Below are 17,621 nucleotides of genomic sequence, written 5' to 3'. Positions count from 1 at the left end.
GGGCTGGAGAAATGGCTCAGAGGTTAAGAGCCCTGGCTGCTCTTCCAGAGGACCCAGGTTCAATTCCCAGCACCCACATGGCAGCTCACAACTGTCTGAGACTCCAGTTCCAGGGCATCTGACACCCTCACACCAATGCGTATAAAATAAAGTTAAATAAATTTTTTTAAAAAATAAATAAAAGAAAAGAAAAAAGAAAAAAAAAAAAAAAAAGAAATGTAGAGCTCTTAGTTGTGAGCTCCAGGAACCACGTTCTATGAAAAGGGCAGAGCCTATTACCAAGGAACTCACAGTCCCTAAAGAGACAGGCCGATGAGAAATGTTGAATGATACATGTCGAAGCTACAAGGCCATCCAAAGGCTAATGATGGGGCTGGAGAGATGGCTCAGTGGTTAAGAGTGCTTACTGAACAACCATGAAGATGTGGGTTTGGATGCCAGCACCTCTGTGACAAGATTGATAGGGTCTTGCTGCGAACCTGCAAACCCCACCACCCCCACACTGTGGGAGGAGAGGGGGTGTGCAGGCAGGAAGATTTCTGCTGGCTGTCAACCTAGGATGGAGAGATAAGCTCCAGGTTCAGGGAGAGACCCTGCCTCAAAGGAATAAGGCTGAGAGTACTAGAAGACACCTGATGCCTTCCTGTGCTCTTGTACCTGCACATCCACGTACACACACACACACACACACACACACACACACACACACACACACACACACGGCTACAGAAATGACTCCCTAAAGGTGGTGCTGTTTAAAACCACAAAGCCCCAAAAGAGGGGGGAAAGAGTAGACTAAGTCTCAAGAACAGTCTGTGAACTGCCGAGACGAAACCGAGGGAGCAAAGGGAGGGCAGGGGGGTATGAGACTGGAGATGCAGAGAGCAGGCTGTGAGAACCCTGCATTTTATCTGGAAACAATGAAATTACCACACAGTATTCGCTGTGAGGAGACGACTAGAGACCATTAGCTGTACCTCACTGGATGGATACTTTCCGACTAAGGGTTCCTATCGCTGTAATGAGACAGCCAGGACTGAAAAAGCAAGCTGGGAAGGAAAGGCTTTATTTGGCTTATACTTCCACACTATAGTCTATCACTGAAGGAAGCCAGGACAGGAACTCAAACAGGGCTGGAACCTGGAGGCAGAGCTGATGCGGAGGTCATGGAGGGGTGATGCTGCTTACTGGCTTCCTCCCCATGGCTTGCTCAGCCCATTTTCTTATAAACTCAGGACCACCAGCCCAGGGATGACACTACCTACAGTGGGCTGGGCCCTCCCCAATCAATCACTAATTAAGAAAATGCCCTACAGGCTTGCCAGAAGCCTAATCTTACAGAGGCATTTTCTTAATTGAGGTTCTCTCCGATGACTTTAGCTTGTGTCAAGTTGACATAAAAGTAGCCAGCATACTTTCTAGTGGCAATTCAAACTGGACCCATTCCAGGAGTCACTCACTCAGCCCCTAGCTCAGCCATTCCTTTAGTGCAGTAGTTCTTAACCTATGAGTCGCAACCCGTTTGGGGGGCCCTGATCAGATATCCTACATATCAGATATTTGCATTACAATCCATAACAGTAGCAAAATTACAGTTATGAAGTGGCAACTAAATAATTTATGGTTGGGAGTCATCACAGCAAGAGGAACTGTAGCAAAGGGTCCCAGCATTAGGAAGGTTGAGAACCACTGCCTTAGTGGATCTTTAGAAGGTCCTACCTAAAATCCAAACTTCACTAGCAGCTGGAGGCGTTAACTTTCGGCACTTGACATTAAAAGCTGAGCCCATCAAGTGAATCGGGCCCGCAATCGAGACTGCTTTGTATTAGTTTTAATTTAAATCACATACTGGTAAATTTCATATAAACCCATAGATTCTAAGCTTGTGAAAAATCTGGCAGTTGTGGACCTTAGATTTCTATATGGCAACCATCAGCACCAGCTGAGGAAACTCGGTCCCTCTCAATGAGAAACATACTACCCACTTAGCCACAAGCCCCATCATGCTCTAACTGCCCAGCACAGAAACCCAGTATCAGCACTACTTGTCATCACTCCTACCATGATTCATCTCACTACTTCACCCTCTACTCAGCCTCTAGTTGCTTCCCGGGTCTCACATACAAATGAGCTTGGGACTGAAGGCTCAGCTCAAGGCTGTGCAAAGCACAATTACAAGTAAAGCCCTTTATGATAGGCTGAGGTGGGACCCCATGGTGATAAAGCCCTGGGTTCAATGCCCAGCACCGAAGAAAAGAAATACTTCCCAGACAGGATTACCAGACACCTTTGTTCGCCCGGGTCAGTAACCTATTGCCTCTTAACCATGGAAAGCGCCCCATTTTGTTCTCAAGTGTTCCAGCCAGCCTGGAGTGATAGTGCACACCTACAGTCCCAACACTCATGACACCAAATCAAAGTTGAAGGCCATTCTGGGTCCCATCATGAATTCAAGGCCAGCCTAGGCTACCAAGGAAGACCTTGTAACAAGAGAAGGAAGAAAAGTAAGAGTTCCATACTGGATGATAAATTAATTGTTGCCCTATGACAGATGTGAGAGTTTCAACCAAGCCTCTGTCATTGTTTTATATGTTCTGAGGCACTGATAATTTTTCCCCTCTCCCCTTTGAAGGAAAAAAAAAAAAAAGCTCTCTATTCAAATAATTTTCTAACTTCTCCTTTGGGCTAGGGCTGCAGGTCAATTTCCCCATTGCTACACAACACTTGCCCCTTGGAGCTGGCTACTAAACCTGGGGCCAGAAATCAACCCAGCTCACCAATAGCTCAGAACTTTATTTGCAAGGACGTGGTACTGACTTCTAACTTCTTACCTACCACATACCCTGAAGGGAGGGGGTAAAATACACACAGAGCCCCACTCCATCTCAAATCAACGCAAAATGATCCAGAAATACTCATGCACTCGTTCGCTTTACTTTATTTTGTCCTGCAGGCCAAACTAGGGGTCTCTGGTATGTTAAGCATACATTCTTACTACCAGGCTATATCCTCAGCCCCTAACCTCTGCTTTTTCCATTTCCCAGCAAAGCCTAAATGATGCTCACTGGGTTTGGAAACTTCAAGGGGCATGTTGACTACTTCTTTTCCCAACACTGTCTTCCTGAATGAAGTTAAATTACTAGACAGACAATAAACACTTAAACCTAAAAGTCCAGCTCCTCAAGAAACAACCTGCAGGACTCACACTCCTGCACATGGAAGCCCCTCTGAAGACACCAGTTAGAATGGTATTTCTCTCTCTCTCTCTCTCTCTCTCTCTCTCTCTCTCTCTCTCTCACTACAACAGAAGGAAAGAAAGAAAGAAAGAAAGAAAGAAAGAAAGAAAGAAAGAAAGAAAGAAAGAAAGAAAGGAGAGAGGGAAGGAAGGAGAGAGGGAAGAAGGGAAGGGAAGGGGAGAGGAGAAGGAAGGGAGGGACAGAAGAAGAGGGGGCGGGAGGGAGAAAGGGATAGAGGGAGGGAGGGAGAAAGGGATAGAGGGAGGGAGGGAGAAAGGGAGGGAGGGAGAAAGGGAGGGAGGGAGAGAGGGTCAGAAGGAGGGGACGGCAGGAGGGAGAAAACAGCCCTATCAATGCCGGTCAACCTCTGAGAAAGAACTGAAGTCAAGTATTATAAAAGACATGTCAGGCCAGATGTCTAACACACTCAACATGGTTCCCATTTTTGGCCTGACCAGAAAACTCACAGCTAAACTCAGTGTGCAATTACAGAAACCAACTGATTTAACATTCCTGAAACACTGCTGTTTCCGCTTCTATGTTTCAAACATTTCATTAAATCTTAATTATGTCCTTGTGTTTTAAATATCAGAAGTATCTGTTTTTGGTGTTGTAAACTGCCTTACATCCATGCAGAACAAAGTGAGAAAGGAAGCATAAATACAATGCATCTCCGGACGAACAAAACACGAAATGCAAGTTCCATCGCAATGGCATGCAGACCTTTAAGCACAGTCTCTTGATCTAACGGCCATGTCAGTGTTTTTAGGTATAAATCTGACAGTCTAAACTGGAGGTGGGGTAACACAAAAGCAGGCCGCCTGCCACATTTAAATGCTGAATGTGAACTCCTCCCTGGGTCTCTCTTGGCTTGCAGTTTGTGGGTCCAGGCTGCCACCCAGACCCTGAAGCCACATCAAAGCCACAAACACTGCATGAGGATACATAGGCTGGCCTGAAACAATACAACTTCAAAATGTTCTTGGTTAGTCTATAACCACTTTCTCCGGAAATGAGGCAATTAAGTAGGCTGGGTGCTTGTAGATGAGCTGTGTCCTAACCCAGCTTCCCTTCAGGCACAGTGTAAAAGAAAGTCAGTTCGCAGAGGTGGAAGTTCAGAGAGACTGGCTGCTTTCTTGGTCCAAGCAATCACCCTTCTGAAGACAGAAAGGCAAAAAGAGCTGCCAGTAAAGAGAATACCCTAATCTCTCAGTAAGAGACATCAATTCTCAAGTGTCCAAAAGCCTACAATGACTATGCACGCTTTAAAGCAATTCTAACCACTGCCGCCCACAGCCAAAACCTGACATTCACTTTTGCAGACTACTCTGGCTGTTTCTGTTCCTTCACTGATTAAATGAAATTGACAACCATAGCGATCTCATTAGGGTGTTGAAAAGGTGTTCTTAAAGTGTTCAAAACAGTATCAGGGCTGGAGAGATGGCTCATGGATTAAGAGTCGATACTGTTCTTACAGAGGACCAGAATATGGTTCCCAGCACCCATCTTAGACAGCTCACAACTGCTTCTAACTCCAGCTACATGGGGATCTGACACCCTCTTCTGAACTCTGTAGATATCACCCATACTTACATTCCCCCCTCCTACACACACGTACACATAATTAAAAATAAAATCAATCTTTGGGGCTGAAGAGACAGCTCAGTGGTTAACAGCACTGGGTGTTCTTCCAGAGGACCAGGGTTCAATTCCCAGCAACCGCGTAGCAGTTCACAACCATCTGTAACTCCAGTTCCAGGGGATCCAGGGCCACCAGACACATACACAGTGCACAGATACACATGCAGGCAAAACACCATACACATGAAATAATAAAATAATTTTTGAAAGAAAAAACTTTTTAAATCCTGAAAAAAAAAAAAAAAAGAAAGCAGCTGCCATTAAACCTTTAACAGCCTGCCACATCCTGATGCCTGCTATGGGTTATCACAGCGCTAAGCACTTTACGGGCACCACCCACCTTCACCATTGTTGTGGGGTTTTGTGTCATATGACTCAATCAGCATTTGCCTACACGTTACTGTTGTTAGTAGTCATCTGAATTATTTAAAATGTAGGACTACTGGGGCAGGAGAGAGGCTCAATATTGCAGAGGATCCAAGCTCAGTTCAACACCCTTTTCTGAACTCAATGGGTACCAGGCATGCACATGATGCACATATGTACATGCAGGCAAAACCCTCATACATATAAAATTAAATAGGTAAATCTGAAAAAAAAAAAACTTTTTTAATTCAAAGCTATTGGAAAATTTGCCACAGGGAAGTTCCCAAGTATGACTCTTGATATTTAAATGGAGTCATTTCTATTAATTATCTGACTAGAATTGTATTTTAGCTTTTAGAAGTATGAGCCCTTCATAATACTTTTAATAATGTAAATCATCTCTGCATCACGTGCATTTAGGCATCTGTATTTTACATAAGTCATACCTATGTCCTTATTAGCTGATCTTACATAGTAGCTAATGGATTTGATATAGCATCTATAAAAATGACACTCTGAAGCACTGTTCAGAAGCTGGCCTCTTACAAGGTCAGTGTGTTGGTTTTCGTGCCTATGGTAGTACCAAGGAGGGAATGTGCTGTGTACACCACAGACCTGTGACTGATGAGTGTCCACTCCAACCACTAGGAAGCTAAAAACAGTACAACCGAGCCATACACCAACTACTAACACTTTTGTCTCAGGATTTTGTAAGTTGTCCTAGCCACCGTTCTATTGCTATGAAGAGACACCATGACCAGGGCAACTCTTACCAAGGAAAGCATTTAACTGAGGGCTCGCTTACAGTTTCAGGGGTTTAGTCCAGCATGGCGGCACACATGGGGCTGGAACTGTGCTGAGAGCTATATCCTAATCCACAAAGCCGAGAGAGACGGAGAGAAACAGAGACACTGGGTGCCTGCGCCGGCTTTTCAGACTTCCAAGTCCATCCCCAGTGGCATGTTCTCCAACAAGACCACACCTCCTAATCCTTCTTAAATAGTGCCATTCCCTGGTGACTAAGCATTCAAATATATAAGCCTATGGGGGCCATTCTTATTCAAACCACCACATAGGTATACTGCGTTTTGAACATGGCTCAGCTGACACAGATGTATCTGGTCATGTTCATTTGCCATAAACTGTCCCCAGATCCCCTGCAAGCACCCAAACAAACCTTTCTCTAACCAGCTCTTAACTCCTCTGCTCTTCCGTTCTCAGTGTCCATAAGGGTTTAGGACCCCAGAACGAATAAAACCTCTCCCAGGTGAGGCTGTGACTTCAGGCCTTTCTGAAGGGTCAAGGAGGGGCCATGCTCCTTCCCAGGATGCTCTGAGCTAAAGCTTACTGGCAACAACACAGGCATCCCAGCCAATCCTCACAGATGCAAAAGCCTCTCGGGTAAGAAGCCCAAGAGGGTCCTGCTCTTCACACGGAGGCTTGAACCAGCACCAGGTTTTCCTGGAGGTCTGCACTAAATAACACTGTTGGCGATACAATATTCACTGTCATGGCTTATCAGGAGGCAGAATGGTGACTGAAGCTACCTGGCTGGCAGCCTGCTGGGCAGTACACTCTGGTCCTGAATTCACTCTGGTCATGGGCTGTAGAGTGTATAAAAGACAGTGATTAGCAGATCATAACAAACATATTAGTAGTTATTAAAACATCTGACTTTACAGGCCTTGGAGCTAGCTGGCCCAGCCACTCACTGCTGTATGGCATAGACAGGCAGCATTTCCATGCTTCAGTGTCCTTATCTGTAAAATGAGGGCCTTCAATGTACCTACCTCACAAGTTATTCCTGAGACTCACTGACAGAAGATATTAAATACTTAGAGCAGTGTCTTTTATATAAAAAAGGCCTACTGTATATATTTTAAGTACTCTGATTACTGCAAGGAGATAAGATAAATTCTTCTCATGTGAATCTTTTCTGTGTCTATGACAGGTATGCTTTTATAATTAGCAATACAAGTCCATCTGAAACTACGCCTGAATTGATGGCACATTTTCTCAATCAACTTACAGTTGAAGGCACAAGTAATGCTGTGAGAGATGCTGGGCTCTGTTATTCAAAGGGTCCGAATACAATTTATTTGCTTCCCCCACCCACCCGCTGTGTGTGCTGGTGTCCCAGGAGGGGACAGAAGAGTGTGTTCCCCTGGAGCTGGAATTACAGGCAGTTGTGAGAGACCTGCCATGGGTGCTGGGAACTGAACTCCGGCCCTCTGGAAGAGCTGCAAGCACTCTTAACCACTGAGCCATCGATCATCTTATTTACAACGAAGGAACATGACTTGTACAGGGTCACAGGGTCGCCTGCTGAGCTGCCTAAACAACAGCTCTGCTTGAATCCCCACACTGAACCCAGTTCCAGGTCCCATCCTTTCAGCCTCTCCCCGTCAGTTACCCCACCACCACCACCCAGACTCATTAGAAATAAATCATGCTTTAAAAGTTAATTTTATAACCTAGGCACTTTTGTTCACTTATAACCAATCACTCTGTTACCAGGAAGTTAAGAAGCAGTTGAGTCACTTTTTTCTAAAACATGTAAATGAAAACAAATGACCTAACCTGCAGGCTTGTGGACTTCCCATCTACACAAAGATACCAGCCTTGCTGTCCTCCACAGAACATCTGCAAGTCATGGCCTGGAGGGAAGGAGACAGCTGGGGAGGCAGCCTTAACTGGGCCGACGACGCAGCAACCACTGGGTGCCTTTCCCAGTCCTGATCAGCCCAGGAGAGTACCACCCAAGATGCGATGTCTGAAAGCCATTGTCCCTCCTTCAGTCTTCATCAAAATTAACCAGCATGGAGCTGGAGAGCTGGCCCCATAGCAAAGAGCATTTATTGCTCTTGCAGAGGACCCGGGTTTGATTCCCAGCACCCACATGGCAGCTCATAACTACCTGTAATTCCAGTTCTAGGGGTTCCAACACCCTCTTCTGACTTTCATGGGTACAAGGCACACACACAGTTCACATACATACACAAAGGCAAAACACCTATATAATAAAATAATAAAATAAATCTTAAAGTTAAAAAAGCAACCAGAACCTATTTTTAAAAAGAAAATTAACCTACATGGTCAGTATCCTAGAGGTTTGGGGAGGGAGGCTCAAGCTTCCACCTCAAGTCATTCTCTCAGATGCTTCTGCCTCCTGTATGCCCAGGTCAGCCTTGATCAGCTTGAGCGGCTAATGTTTTTGAGGTGATTTACTGCGCACGATGCATGCAGCATGCAGCTGAGGTCCTTTAATGCACACAGGGCAGTTTTAGGCTTGTCTTCCTTTTTATAACCTGACAAATGAGCCCTGCTCTTCCAACCTTTATGACATGACGTAAAACTCTACTCCAATCTGGAAATAACCCTCTTGAAAATCAAAAAAGACCTTCTGGCTACAGAGTAACCATTATTAAGCAACCCCTTGGGGTCTTCGGGGCAAAGGGCACAAACACTTACTATGAAACCACAGGCTCTTAGCAAAGGGTTCCCCTGGACTCAAGGGGCAAATAAGTAGCAACTCCAGCTAAGAGTATCCCCTTATCACTGGCCCCGCCTCTTCCTGTCTTTTTTCAGTTGTCAGAATAACCCAGCAGCAAGTCATTTCAACATGGGTGTGGATTCTCTGAAGGTTTCCCTTGAAGGCTACTAGAGAAAACTCAAAATTACACAGAAAGAACACACACACACACACACACACACACACACACACACACACACACACACACACTGAGGCAGGGAGAGCCACAGGGTTGGAACAGGAACCAACTGAAAAATATTTCAGAGAGCAGTTAAATACTATGTGGCTTCAGCAGCAGGGAGTCAAAGGCAAGCCTTAAATGAGATACTAGATAGAAAAAAACTAGTTTATGTCCATCTATAGTTAGAAATTTTGGCTGTGGTATTTAAGTTCCTCACAGAAACAAAGATGAAAGCACAAAGGAGTAATAGACGCTACACACACACACACACACACACACACACACACACACACTTATATAAAATGCTCTATATAAGTCTGTTTAAAAACAGGTAAAACTCAGCATCTTGTGTTTTGCACAACTAGTTAGTCAGTAAAACTATGAAGGAAAGCACAGAATAATTACTGGATGTCAGGACAGGACTACATCATAGAGCTTCTATGAACCACCAACATTGTATATCCTGATCAGGGTGTGGCTATACATGTGTTCATTTTACAGTCAGTGAAAATGCATCTAGAAAAAAAAAAAAAAAGAGTATCTCCAGGACACACAACTCTGGAGTTCTATTCGGCTTCATCACTCTAACAAAAGACTGGAGCCAGTACCAGAATAATTCATGCAAGAGAAAGCAAACATGGTTATTTAAATAAGAGGCACTCCTCTCTCTGCCTAATTTTATGGTTTGCTTTGGTGTGGAGACTGAAAGTCTACTTACACAAAAACATACTAGCAAACTGTATCTGCCCAGAACAGTAAATGTAGCACACACCAGCCAGAAGGTGGGCAGAGCTCTTTACCAACGCTCACACCTCACCATTATTCACGGTTTACAGAGCACTCTACGTTCTTCAACTGGTAGCCAAGGGTTGCTGTTACCCCACTGCAGTGATTAAAAAAATAAATAAACTCTAGGTGCTCGCCTTAGATACCGCTTGGTAAGAACTAGACTCCAGACCAACGCTGGATCACCCATGCCACATTCTCTTTATGACAATCACTTTCTCATTCCCAAGAGGTGAACAGAGGCAATGAAAAGAGACAAGTAAATTATGCCAGTATCACAATGTCAATGTCTGAGTTATTTTCACTTTTCAATTAAAACACTTGCCAAAGGCATAATGAAGGTTAGCCAGAGCTGTATCCTCTCAGGTCTGAGGAGTTTGCATAGGCATATGACATGTGCTCATTCAACATGAGTGTGGAGTATAAAAAATACATTAATCAGGGGCTCCGGATGTAGCTCAGTTGGTAGAGTGCTTGCCTAGCATGAATGACATCTGGGCTCAATCCCCTGCACTACATAAACCTGCCATGTGCCATACATCCCAGCACTCATAAGGCAGGAGGCAAGAGGATCAGAAGTTCAAAGTCATCCTTGGCTACATACAGAGTTCAAAACCACCCTGAGATACATGATAAGTCTATCTCAAAAAAGAAAAAAAAAGAAGTAAAATTAATTAATGCCTAAAGGACCAAAGCAATGGATTCAGTGTGTTTTCCACTCCACGCCATCTTCATTTCTACACTGTGCCAAATGCATCACTCTGCTATATTCCCAGCTGGTGTTAAGACTTTCAGAAGCAGCCAAAATGACAAGCCAAGACTATCCCTCCAACAGACTGCCAATACATCCTCCCCTGATTAAAAAGAAAGTTTCTTGGAAGTGGAGAGGACTGACAGGTTAATTATAGACACAAAGAGCGGGAACAACTGGACTATGAGGTAACCAACTCTAAATGTGAGAGGCAATGCCCTCTGTGGGCTAGCATTTGTGTTCTGTCTGCAAGGATACACTATTCACAGACAAGTGCAGTCCTGAGGCAGGCCTAGTGTAAGAAGTCCAGACAGCGTAAAACACAGTTCCCACACTTGAAAAGTCTGGCTGGAGGCTGGGAAAACAGTTCACATCTCCAATAACAAAGAAATCTCTGGAAGACAAGATGGTCAAGTGGAAGACCCAGTCTTAAAACTAGGCTGCCTGCTTATTTGGAGTAAGGTAGTCAAAGAGCCAGTTGCTGGGCCCAGCCCAGCTGTAAGGAAGCCTGAGCAGCCCCACAGCTGGCAGAAAAGTCAAGAGGAGGCAGAAATGCTTCTGCAACTCCCATCTAACTCCTTCAGCTACTGGAAGCATGGCCATCAGCGAAGAGGACCCATCAGGATCTTCATTTCCATTTCCATCCCAGAACCCCTCTAAGAAAAAGAGGTATATTTACCAGACTGGGGAAACAAGTTTAAGGTCAGCTTCAGCAAGCAAATGTACCAAAGAATAGAATGTGGTCCCGCTAGGCCAACCATTGCTGTAGTTTTTCCCCCTCTCCTTAATCAGAAGGTATTTAGTAACACACACACACACACACACACACACACACACACACACACACACACCTTCTATCTGAAGGGGCTAAAAATGTTGACTAGCACTGGGAAATAGTCCTTGTTTGGCCCAGATCACATGTCCAAAGTGTTAGCCTTCAAAAACTGAGCCTCAGTCTCACAGGGGGCTACATTTCGTTTATGGATCACAGGTCTAGCAGTCTGCGATGGGCCACGGGCCTCCCAGAGATGAGGCCCAGCTAAGAGCTTTTCAATCACCACCACCACTCACAGGGTTGGAACTGCTCTTTCCAGAAGGAAATGGGTTTATTACAGATAACCTGGAGGGCAGAAAAGCGATCTAACCACCTGAGGCAGGGCGAGACTACAAAGGTTTATCTGGGGTTATTTCCCAACTCCAGTGTTTCCTGTGAAAAGCATTACGAAGCTGAGAGCCAGCTATGGGTCAAAGTTAGGAGTGTAAAATAGTTGTTTCAGTTCTTAGCTAAAAGAATCCCGCTCGCCTTCCAGAGAACTCCTCCGTATTCACCTTCCAGGACTTTCTGCTGCTTCCAATCAGCGCTCCCCAACTCTTCCACCTTAAAGAGCAGGGCGTGCTAACTCCCAGCGCGCGGGGTCTGCAGAGCTCCGCGTCTCCACACCCGGGCACAAAGAGCGTCTGCGTGCCGCGCAGAGCCACGCTCCCGGGGAGCAGAAGGAAAACTGTCGTTGGCCTTGGCGCGGCACGCACGGAGCCCGCTTGCCCCGGAGCGAGGTGGCGGGGAAGGGGCGGCGAAAGGCACAGAACGCTCAGCGCTCGGCGCACCTTGATGCGCCCCGCTGCGATCCCCGCCGGGCTCCGACCTCCCCGACTCCCTTCGGAACGCCGCGCGCTGCCACCCTACGGAAGAGCCCTGTTCCCACGCGCGTCCCAAGACACTCTTACCCGGGAAATGGCGAGAGGTTGCTCGAAGTCCTTGCCGCCCACGAGGCGGAAACCCCAGGGTCCCGGGCCCTGTAGGACAATCTGCTGGGTGGTCATCTCTAGGCACAATCGGAGGGGACAGACGGGCAAGGCACGGAACAGCAAGGCGCGCAGGGCTCCCAGAGCAGCTGTCGGAGAAAGAGCGCGCCTCACGGGTTGGGAGATCCTGGAGCGGGCGGGGACGCGAGCGAGGGCGGGGACAGATCCGCCCCCGGTCGTGTCGCTGCAGCCCCGCCCGGCCTGCGCCTCTCCTCCTAGAGCGTCCGCCGTACCTCGCCAGACTCAGGTCGCCGGATCGGGCTCTGCGGCTCCTCCCAGCAACCCCGCACCTCCTCCTGCATCTCCTCCGCCCTATCCACAGCCGCGCTGCCGCTCCCAGCCCAGAGTGCGCGCTAGGTGCGACCTGATCCGTGTCCCGACTCACAGTGGACTCTACAAACCCACGCAGTGTGCTTTGGCAAAAAGCCAAAAAGGGCTGAGCGAAGTCAGAAGTTTTCGCTTTTGCTTTTTGGAAACCGCAGAGGTTTAAGAGGTACTTTCAAGTGATCTCACGTGACGCTTAGACGGAAGGCCCTCTAGTCTCATCTTAAAGATGAAATAATTGAGGCTGCCTGAGGTTAAAAGACACCCCTAAGGCTACACAGCAATTTGGGGTTGCTACTGAATCACTTTGCAGGCTCATTGGGGCACCCTGGAAGTTTTCCAACGCTAATAAGACTGTAATGGGGGAGGGGAGCTATAATTAGGTTACACGACTTTCCTAGAAACCTTTCCTCCAGGTTGAAGTTGGAATTGGAGGCAGGTTCTGATCTTCCCAGCAATTAAGTCCTGAAGTCCGGGGTGGGCCAATGCCTGGAAAGCGGTGAGTGGACACTCCTGGGTTCTAAGCTTCCTAACTGTTTCTGCTGTGAACTACCCCAGAAGCACATTCTCAAACCAGACTAAGCCACAGCTCATGCTGTCCACCGAGTGTTCGCCCACCCTGAATAACCCAAACCCTTGAATACCTCTAAGGCCACCGTCAGAATGACTTCAATCTGTTGTGATTCGTCTCCTCCACCCTTGGCCACACAGGTCTCCTATTCTTAGCCTTGCCACAGGCCTTCATAGGAATACCCTTTCCCCAGACATCCCAAGGCTGTTTTTGTACAGGTATCATCTTAATAAGGCCATTTCTCAGAGCCATTTAAACATCCTCTCTAAAACGCCTCTATCTTTCCTGCCTTAATTTTCTTCCGGTCCCTGTCTAATCTACAGTTTACTTATTTGTTTAATCCACTCACATTCCTAAACACTAGTTTCAAAACCGGAAGGGTTTTTATCTGGCAAACTGCTCACTGCTGTGTTCCCGGGCTAGAACGATCATTTGATGAATTAGCCACCCTCAGGACCACTGACTTCCTCGAGACACCGGTTTTCCTGGTTCCCACTCATTCTGGAAGCTGGACCCAGGTTGAATGAAGTTGTGAAAACAAATGTTTCTGTGTGTCCTTGCCATTCTGGCCAACCTTCTGTGGAGCTCTGTGCACAGATTTCCACATGAAAAGATCACCTGGTTCCTCACCCAATACAAACATCCATGTTTGGGACTGATTTACTCATTCTTAGTAATCAAGTTCACCACTGTTTTGTAGATCAGATCTTCTTAAACTTTTTCCATCTTCAACTCCTTTTCACCCAGAAAAAAACTTACCCCAAGTCTATAGGTAAGTCTAATAGGTATACACACCAAACATTTACTGAAAAACGTAAGTCCGTTTATTTTAAATTAGGGCAATGACCCTGTCAGTAAAGCATTTGACTTAAATGTGTGAGAACCTGAATTTGATCCCCAGAACTCATGCCAGAGGCTGAGCTCAGGACAGTCTGTAATCCCAGGCACTGCAGGACGGGTGGTGGAGATGGGCTCCCTGGAGCCCCCTGGTCAACCTGTCTAGTCTGCTCGGCGAAGTTCTAGGCCAATGAAAAACCCTGTCTCAGACAAAAGGTGGAAGGTACCTGAGGAATGGCATCACGGTTGTCCTCTGACTTCCACATGTCTGTTCATACTCATGCATACATACTGCACCCACACATACGTACCCCCACACAGGAATATACACACAAAAAAAATTCTTTTAAGGCTATTCTTCGGTATATACATAATTTTACTGTGTATTAATGACAAAAACAAATTTACCTGCTATCTATGAGGCAAATGTGCTTGTTTATTTTTACATAAAGAATTAAATCCTGGCTGAATATTTGATATGCGAGGACATAGGGTAGCTTCAACATTTTCCAGAGTTGACAGATATTTTGATTTTATAATTGTCAGTGCCAAGACTGCCACTTTGCATCATGGCATAGGACAAGAAAACAGGAATGTGTGTCTTGGGACACTTCAGAAATTGTTGGGAATTCTGTCCTAATCTCATCCTAACATTAATTGCACAATTTCTTATGAAACTCAAGTCAGCCACTCAAATAGCAATTTATTATGATTTTTTTCGTGTGTGTGTGTGTGTGTGTGTGTGTGTATGTGTGTGTGTATGTGTGTGTGTGTGTGTAAAAGCATGCACATACCATAGCCTGCCTGTGGAGGTCGTAGGACAACTTATGGGAGTCAGTTCTCTCCTTCCCACTTGTAGATTTCGGGGTTCAAACTCAGTGGTCAGGTGTGGTGACAAAAGCCTAAATCTACCCAATGGGTCCATCTTCCTGGCCCTTGGTTTTAGTGTTTGGAGACAGGGTCTCACTGTATACCAAGGCTAACCTTGAACTTGTAGAGATTTGCCTGCCCCTTCCTCCCAAGTGCTAGGATTACAGGCATAAGCCACCATGCCTGGCTCTGTATAACCATGTTTATATATAAGAGTAACTGCATTCAGTGTCCAATATTGAAGGGGGGGAAAAAAACAGGAAGGCACTAGTGCTTTATGTCTCTGCAGAATTTGGTAGCATCTACAGATGTCACCTATTTAGCAGTCTTGACTGTTTTGTGTCCTAGTGAGAGAAAGTTGAAAGGCCATGGTTCCTGTGCTCCCCAAGGGCAGGGCCTGCCTCTTAGTCACCCCAGATTTCCCGCTTGCATGGATCTGTTGCATGGTAGGTGTGAAGATGTTTTTACTCCACACAGCTTTGTTGGTATGCAGATATAGGTGCACTAGCCAGACATCTGTAAAGGCTGTCTCGTTTGCTTTGTTACTAAACATCCTCGGTTGTTGTCTAGGTCTACAGAACAAGCTCTACACAATGCCAGTGCTTTCACCCTCTCCGGGTACTGATTCCAAAGGCATGATTTAAAAGAAGAAAAGTCCTATGTCTACAGCTACTTGTGGCAAAAAGCTCAGTCAAGCCAGCAAATAACAAAAATGAGGCTAAGTGAATTATAACCATGTAATGAAATAGTGTGCAACATGAAAATGATAACCCTGAAGACTACCAGAAAGTGTCTTCAAACTACCTAAGGGGTGGTGGTGGCTCTAAAGCCCTTACCCAACGTACAGGAGGTCTTATATTCACTCCCCAACAAAAGTTAAAATATGTGAAATGAATGGAATAAAATTATTTGTATGCCATGATTAAAAAAAAAAAAAAAACTTTAGCTGGAAAAACAACATGAAAAAATTCAAAAGGTAACTTTGCACTAGGGAGAATTTCTAAAGCTATTCAGGATCAACCAAATGGCTTCAGCTCCTAGGGTGTAGAAGAAATGCTAATCTTCCGAAGGATGGGGACCTTATTATCTGAGCGCTCCCTCCTTCCCTAAGCGTTTATAGCTGAGCAAAAGGTACATATTCAGAAAACATGGCTGGCCCTAAAACTTGAGCCTTACCTTAAAAGCCATTACTTATTTATCCACAACTAACATTCCCTCAGACCGTAGGTAGCTTGACGCTTGCCCGACACGATGGCCTTAAACAACCCCCGAACTTCAACCGCCTTGTTATTGTAATGCATTCCATAGAGTTTGTTGTCCTAAACACCCTTCAACAAACATCTGGATACTGGGGAAAGAGGAGACTGTAGGAGGAATGGAATGAAGGGTAAGAGGAGGGCCGAGAGACAGGGCCCCGGGAAGCCGAGAGAGGGAGGGAACACAGTGGATCTCCCCACCCCTAAGCTTTCCAAAGCTGATTAGGAGACTAGCAGAGGCTGTCCAGATTCTGCGTCTGGCCTCTGCTGAACTGGCCACGCCCACGCCCGGGCGTGGGACGCTGCTGAGTCAAAGGTCTCTGTAAAGACAGAGGGTGTGCAGGACTGTGCTTGGCTCAGTCTACGCAGTCTCGTACTCTCCACAAGTTCTGGACTTGCCTAGGGAACCTGGCTAAGGCCAGGTTGGGTGTGACCAAACCAGGCTTGACCCCGGAGTTCCGCAACTGTTGCCTGATCCCCTCGGGCCGGGCTGGAGCATTTCCAGCCCAGGGGCGAGAGGAGCGTGTGGTCCCGGCTGGACCAGCGAGTCCACTCGGATACTAGCTACCTGGGCGAGGACAGAACTCGTAGGAAGACTGGACCCAGCTACGCACGCGCACGCGTCTCCCAGGCCCGACACAAGTGTCACTACCTGCCCTGGGACTTGGTCAAATGACGTCTGAGGGACTTGCCAACTCTTCCGTGAAAAGAACTGAAAACTCCGAATCTTGCAAACCAAACACAATTTTGCCCACCGGTCTAACCTGCTCAAGTCAACTCTGCTCCTAGGTTTACATGTCCCTTGCTGGTACCCCGCTGCTGACAAGGTTGGCTGACAGACCCAAGGGTGAGGACCGAGCAGGAGACCAAGCTTCTGCTTTGTCTTTTCTCCTGCTTCCTGTTCTCCTTAGGAGGGAATCTTGAAGTGGCCACTCAGGATTGGGTGCCTCTCAGATTTCAGTTTGCATAGAGCATGCTCCTGGCGCCTCTAGCCATAAGGACACCTGGGAACCAAACCTGACTGCCAGACCTTCCAGGCTGATGAGGGTGTGAGCCTACCAGTAGGCAGGTCAGAGGCCGGCGGCCATCTACCTGGCAGAGGAAGAATTAGGCAGTCAGCCCCTAGGGCCCCAAGTGTGTTGCCCACCTGCCTTTTGGCCATCATCACACCTGGAGATGTACTAAGAGATGGTACTAAGTGTCTTCTGAGACAGAGAAAGGTGGATGCCAAAAAGAACGCAGGAAGGAAAAAAGGGAGGGAAAGAATGGAAAAAATTTAAGAAAAGGTCACATTAATATTGTTCAGGCAGGGACACGGTGGTTCAAGCCTGTAATCCCAGCTGGTGAGAGATGAAGGCAGGAGGATCAGAAGTTCAAAACCAGCCTCAGATACATAATTCTAGGCTAGCCTAGGCTACATAAGACCCTGTTCTCTCAAAAATTAAGCAAAAAGAAATCCCACAGTAA

The 17,621-nt window shown here is 46.4% G+C and overlaps 1 protein-coding gene across 1 annotated transcript in view; it reads right to left on the bottom strand.

Moving 5' to 3' along the window:
* Pdlim1 (PDZ and LIM domain 1) overlaps positions 1 to 12,427 on the bottom strand; it is a 45,768-nt gene extending 33,341 nt beyond the window's left edge. The window contains exon 1 of the mRNA XM_059258383.1: positions 12,219 to 12,427. Coding sequence (XP_059114366.1) covers positions 12,219 to 12,314 — 96 coding nt within the window. The 5' untranslated portion in view covers positions 12,315 to 12,427. The remainder of the gene's footprint in view (positions 1 to 12,218) is intronic.
* Between the last annotated feature and the right edge of the window lie 5,194 nt (positions 12,428 to 17,621).

The sequence above is a fragment of the Peromyscus eremicus genome, chromosome 1 (assembly GCF_949786415.1).
Source record: "Peromyscus eremicus chromosome 1, PerEre_H2_v1, whole genome shotgun sequence".
In the NCBI taxonomy this organism is placed as follows: Eukaryota; Metazoa; Chordata; class Mammalia; order Rodentia; family Cricetidae; genus Peromyscus; species Peromyscus eremicus.
The sequence above is the reverse complement of the archived record's forward strand: the minus strand, read 5'-3'. Positions and strand labels throughout refer to the sequence as shown.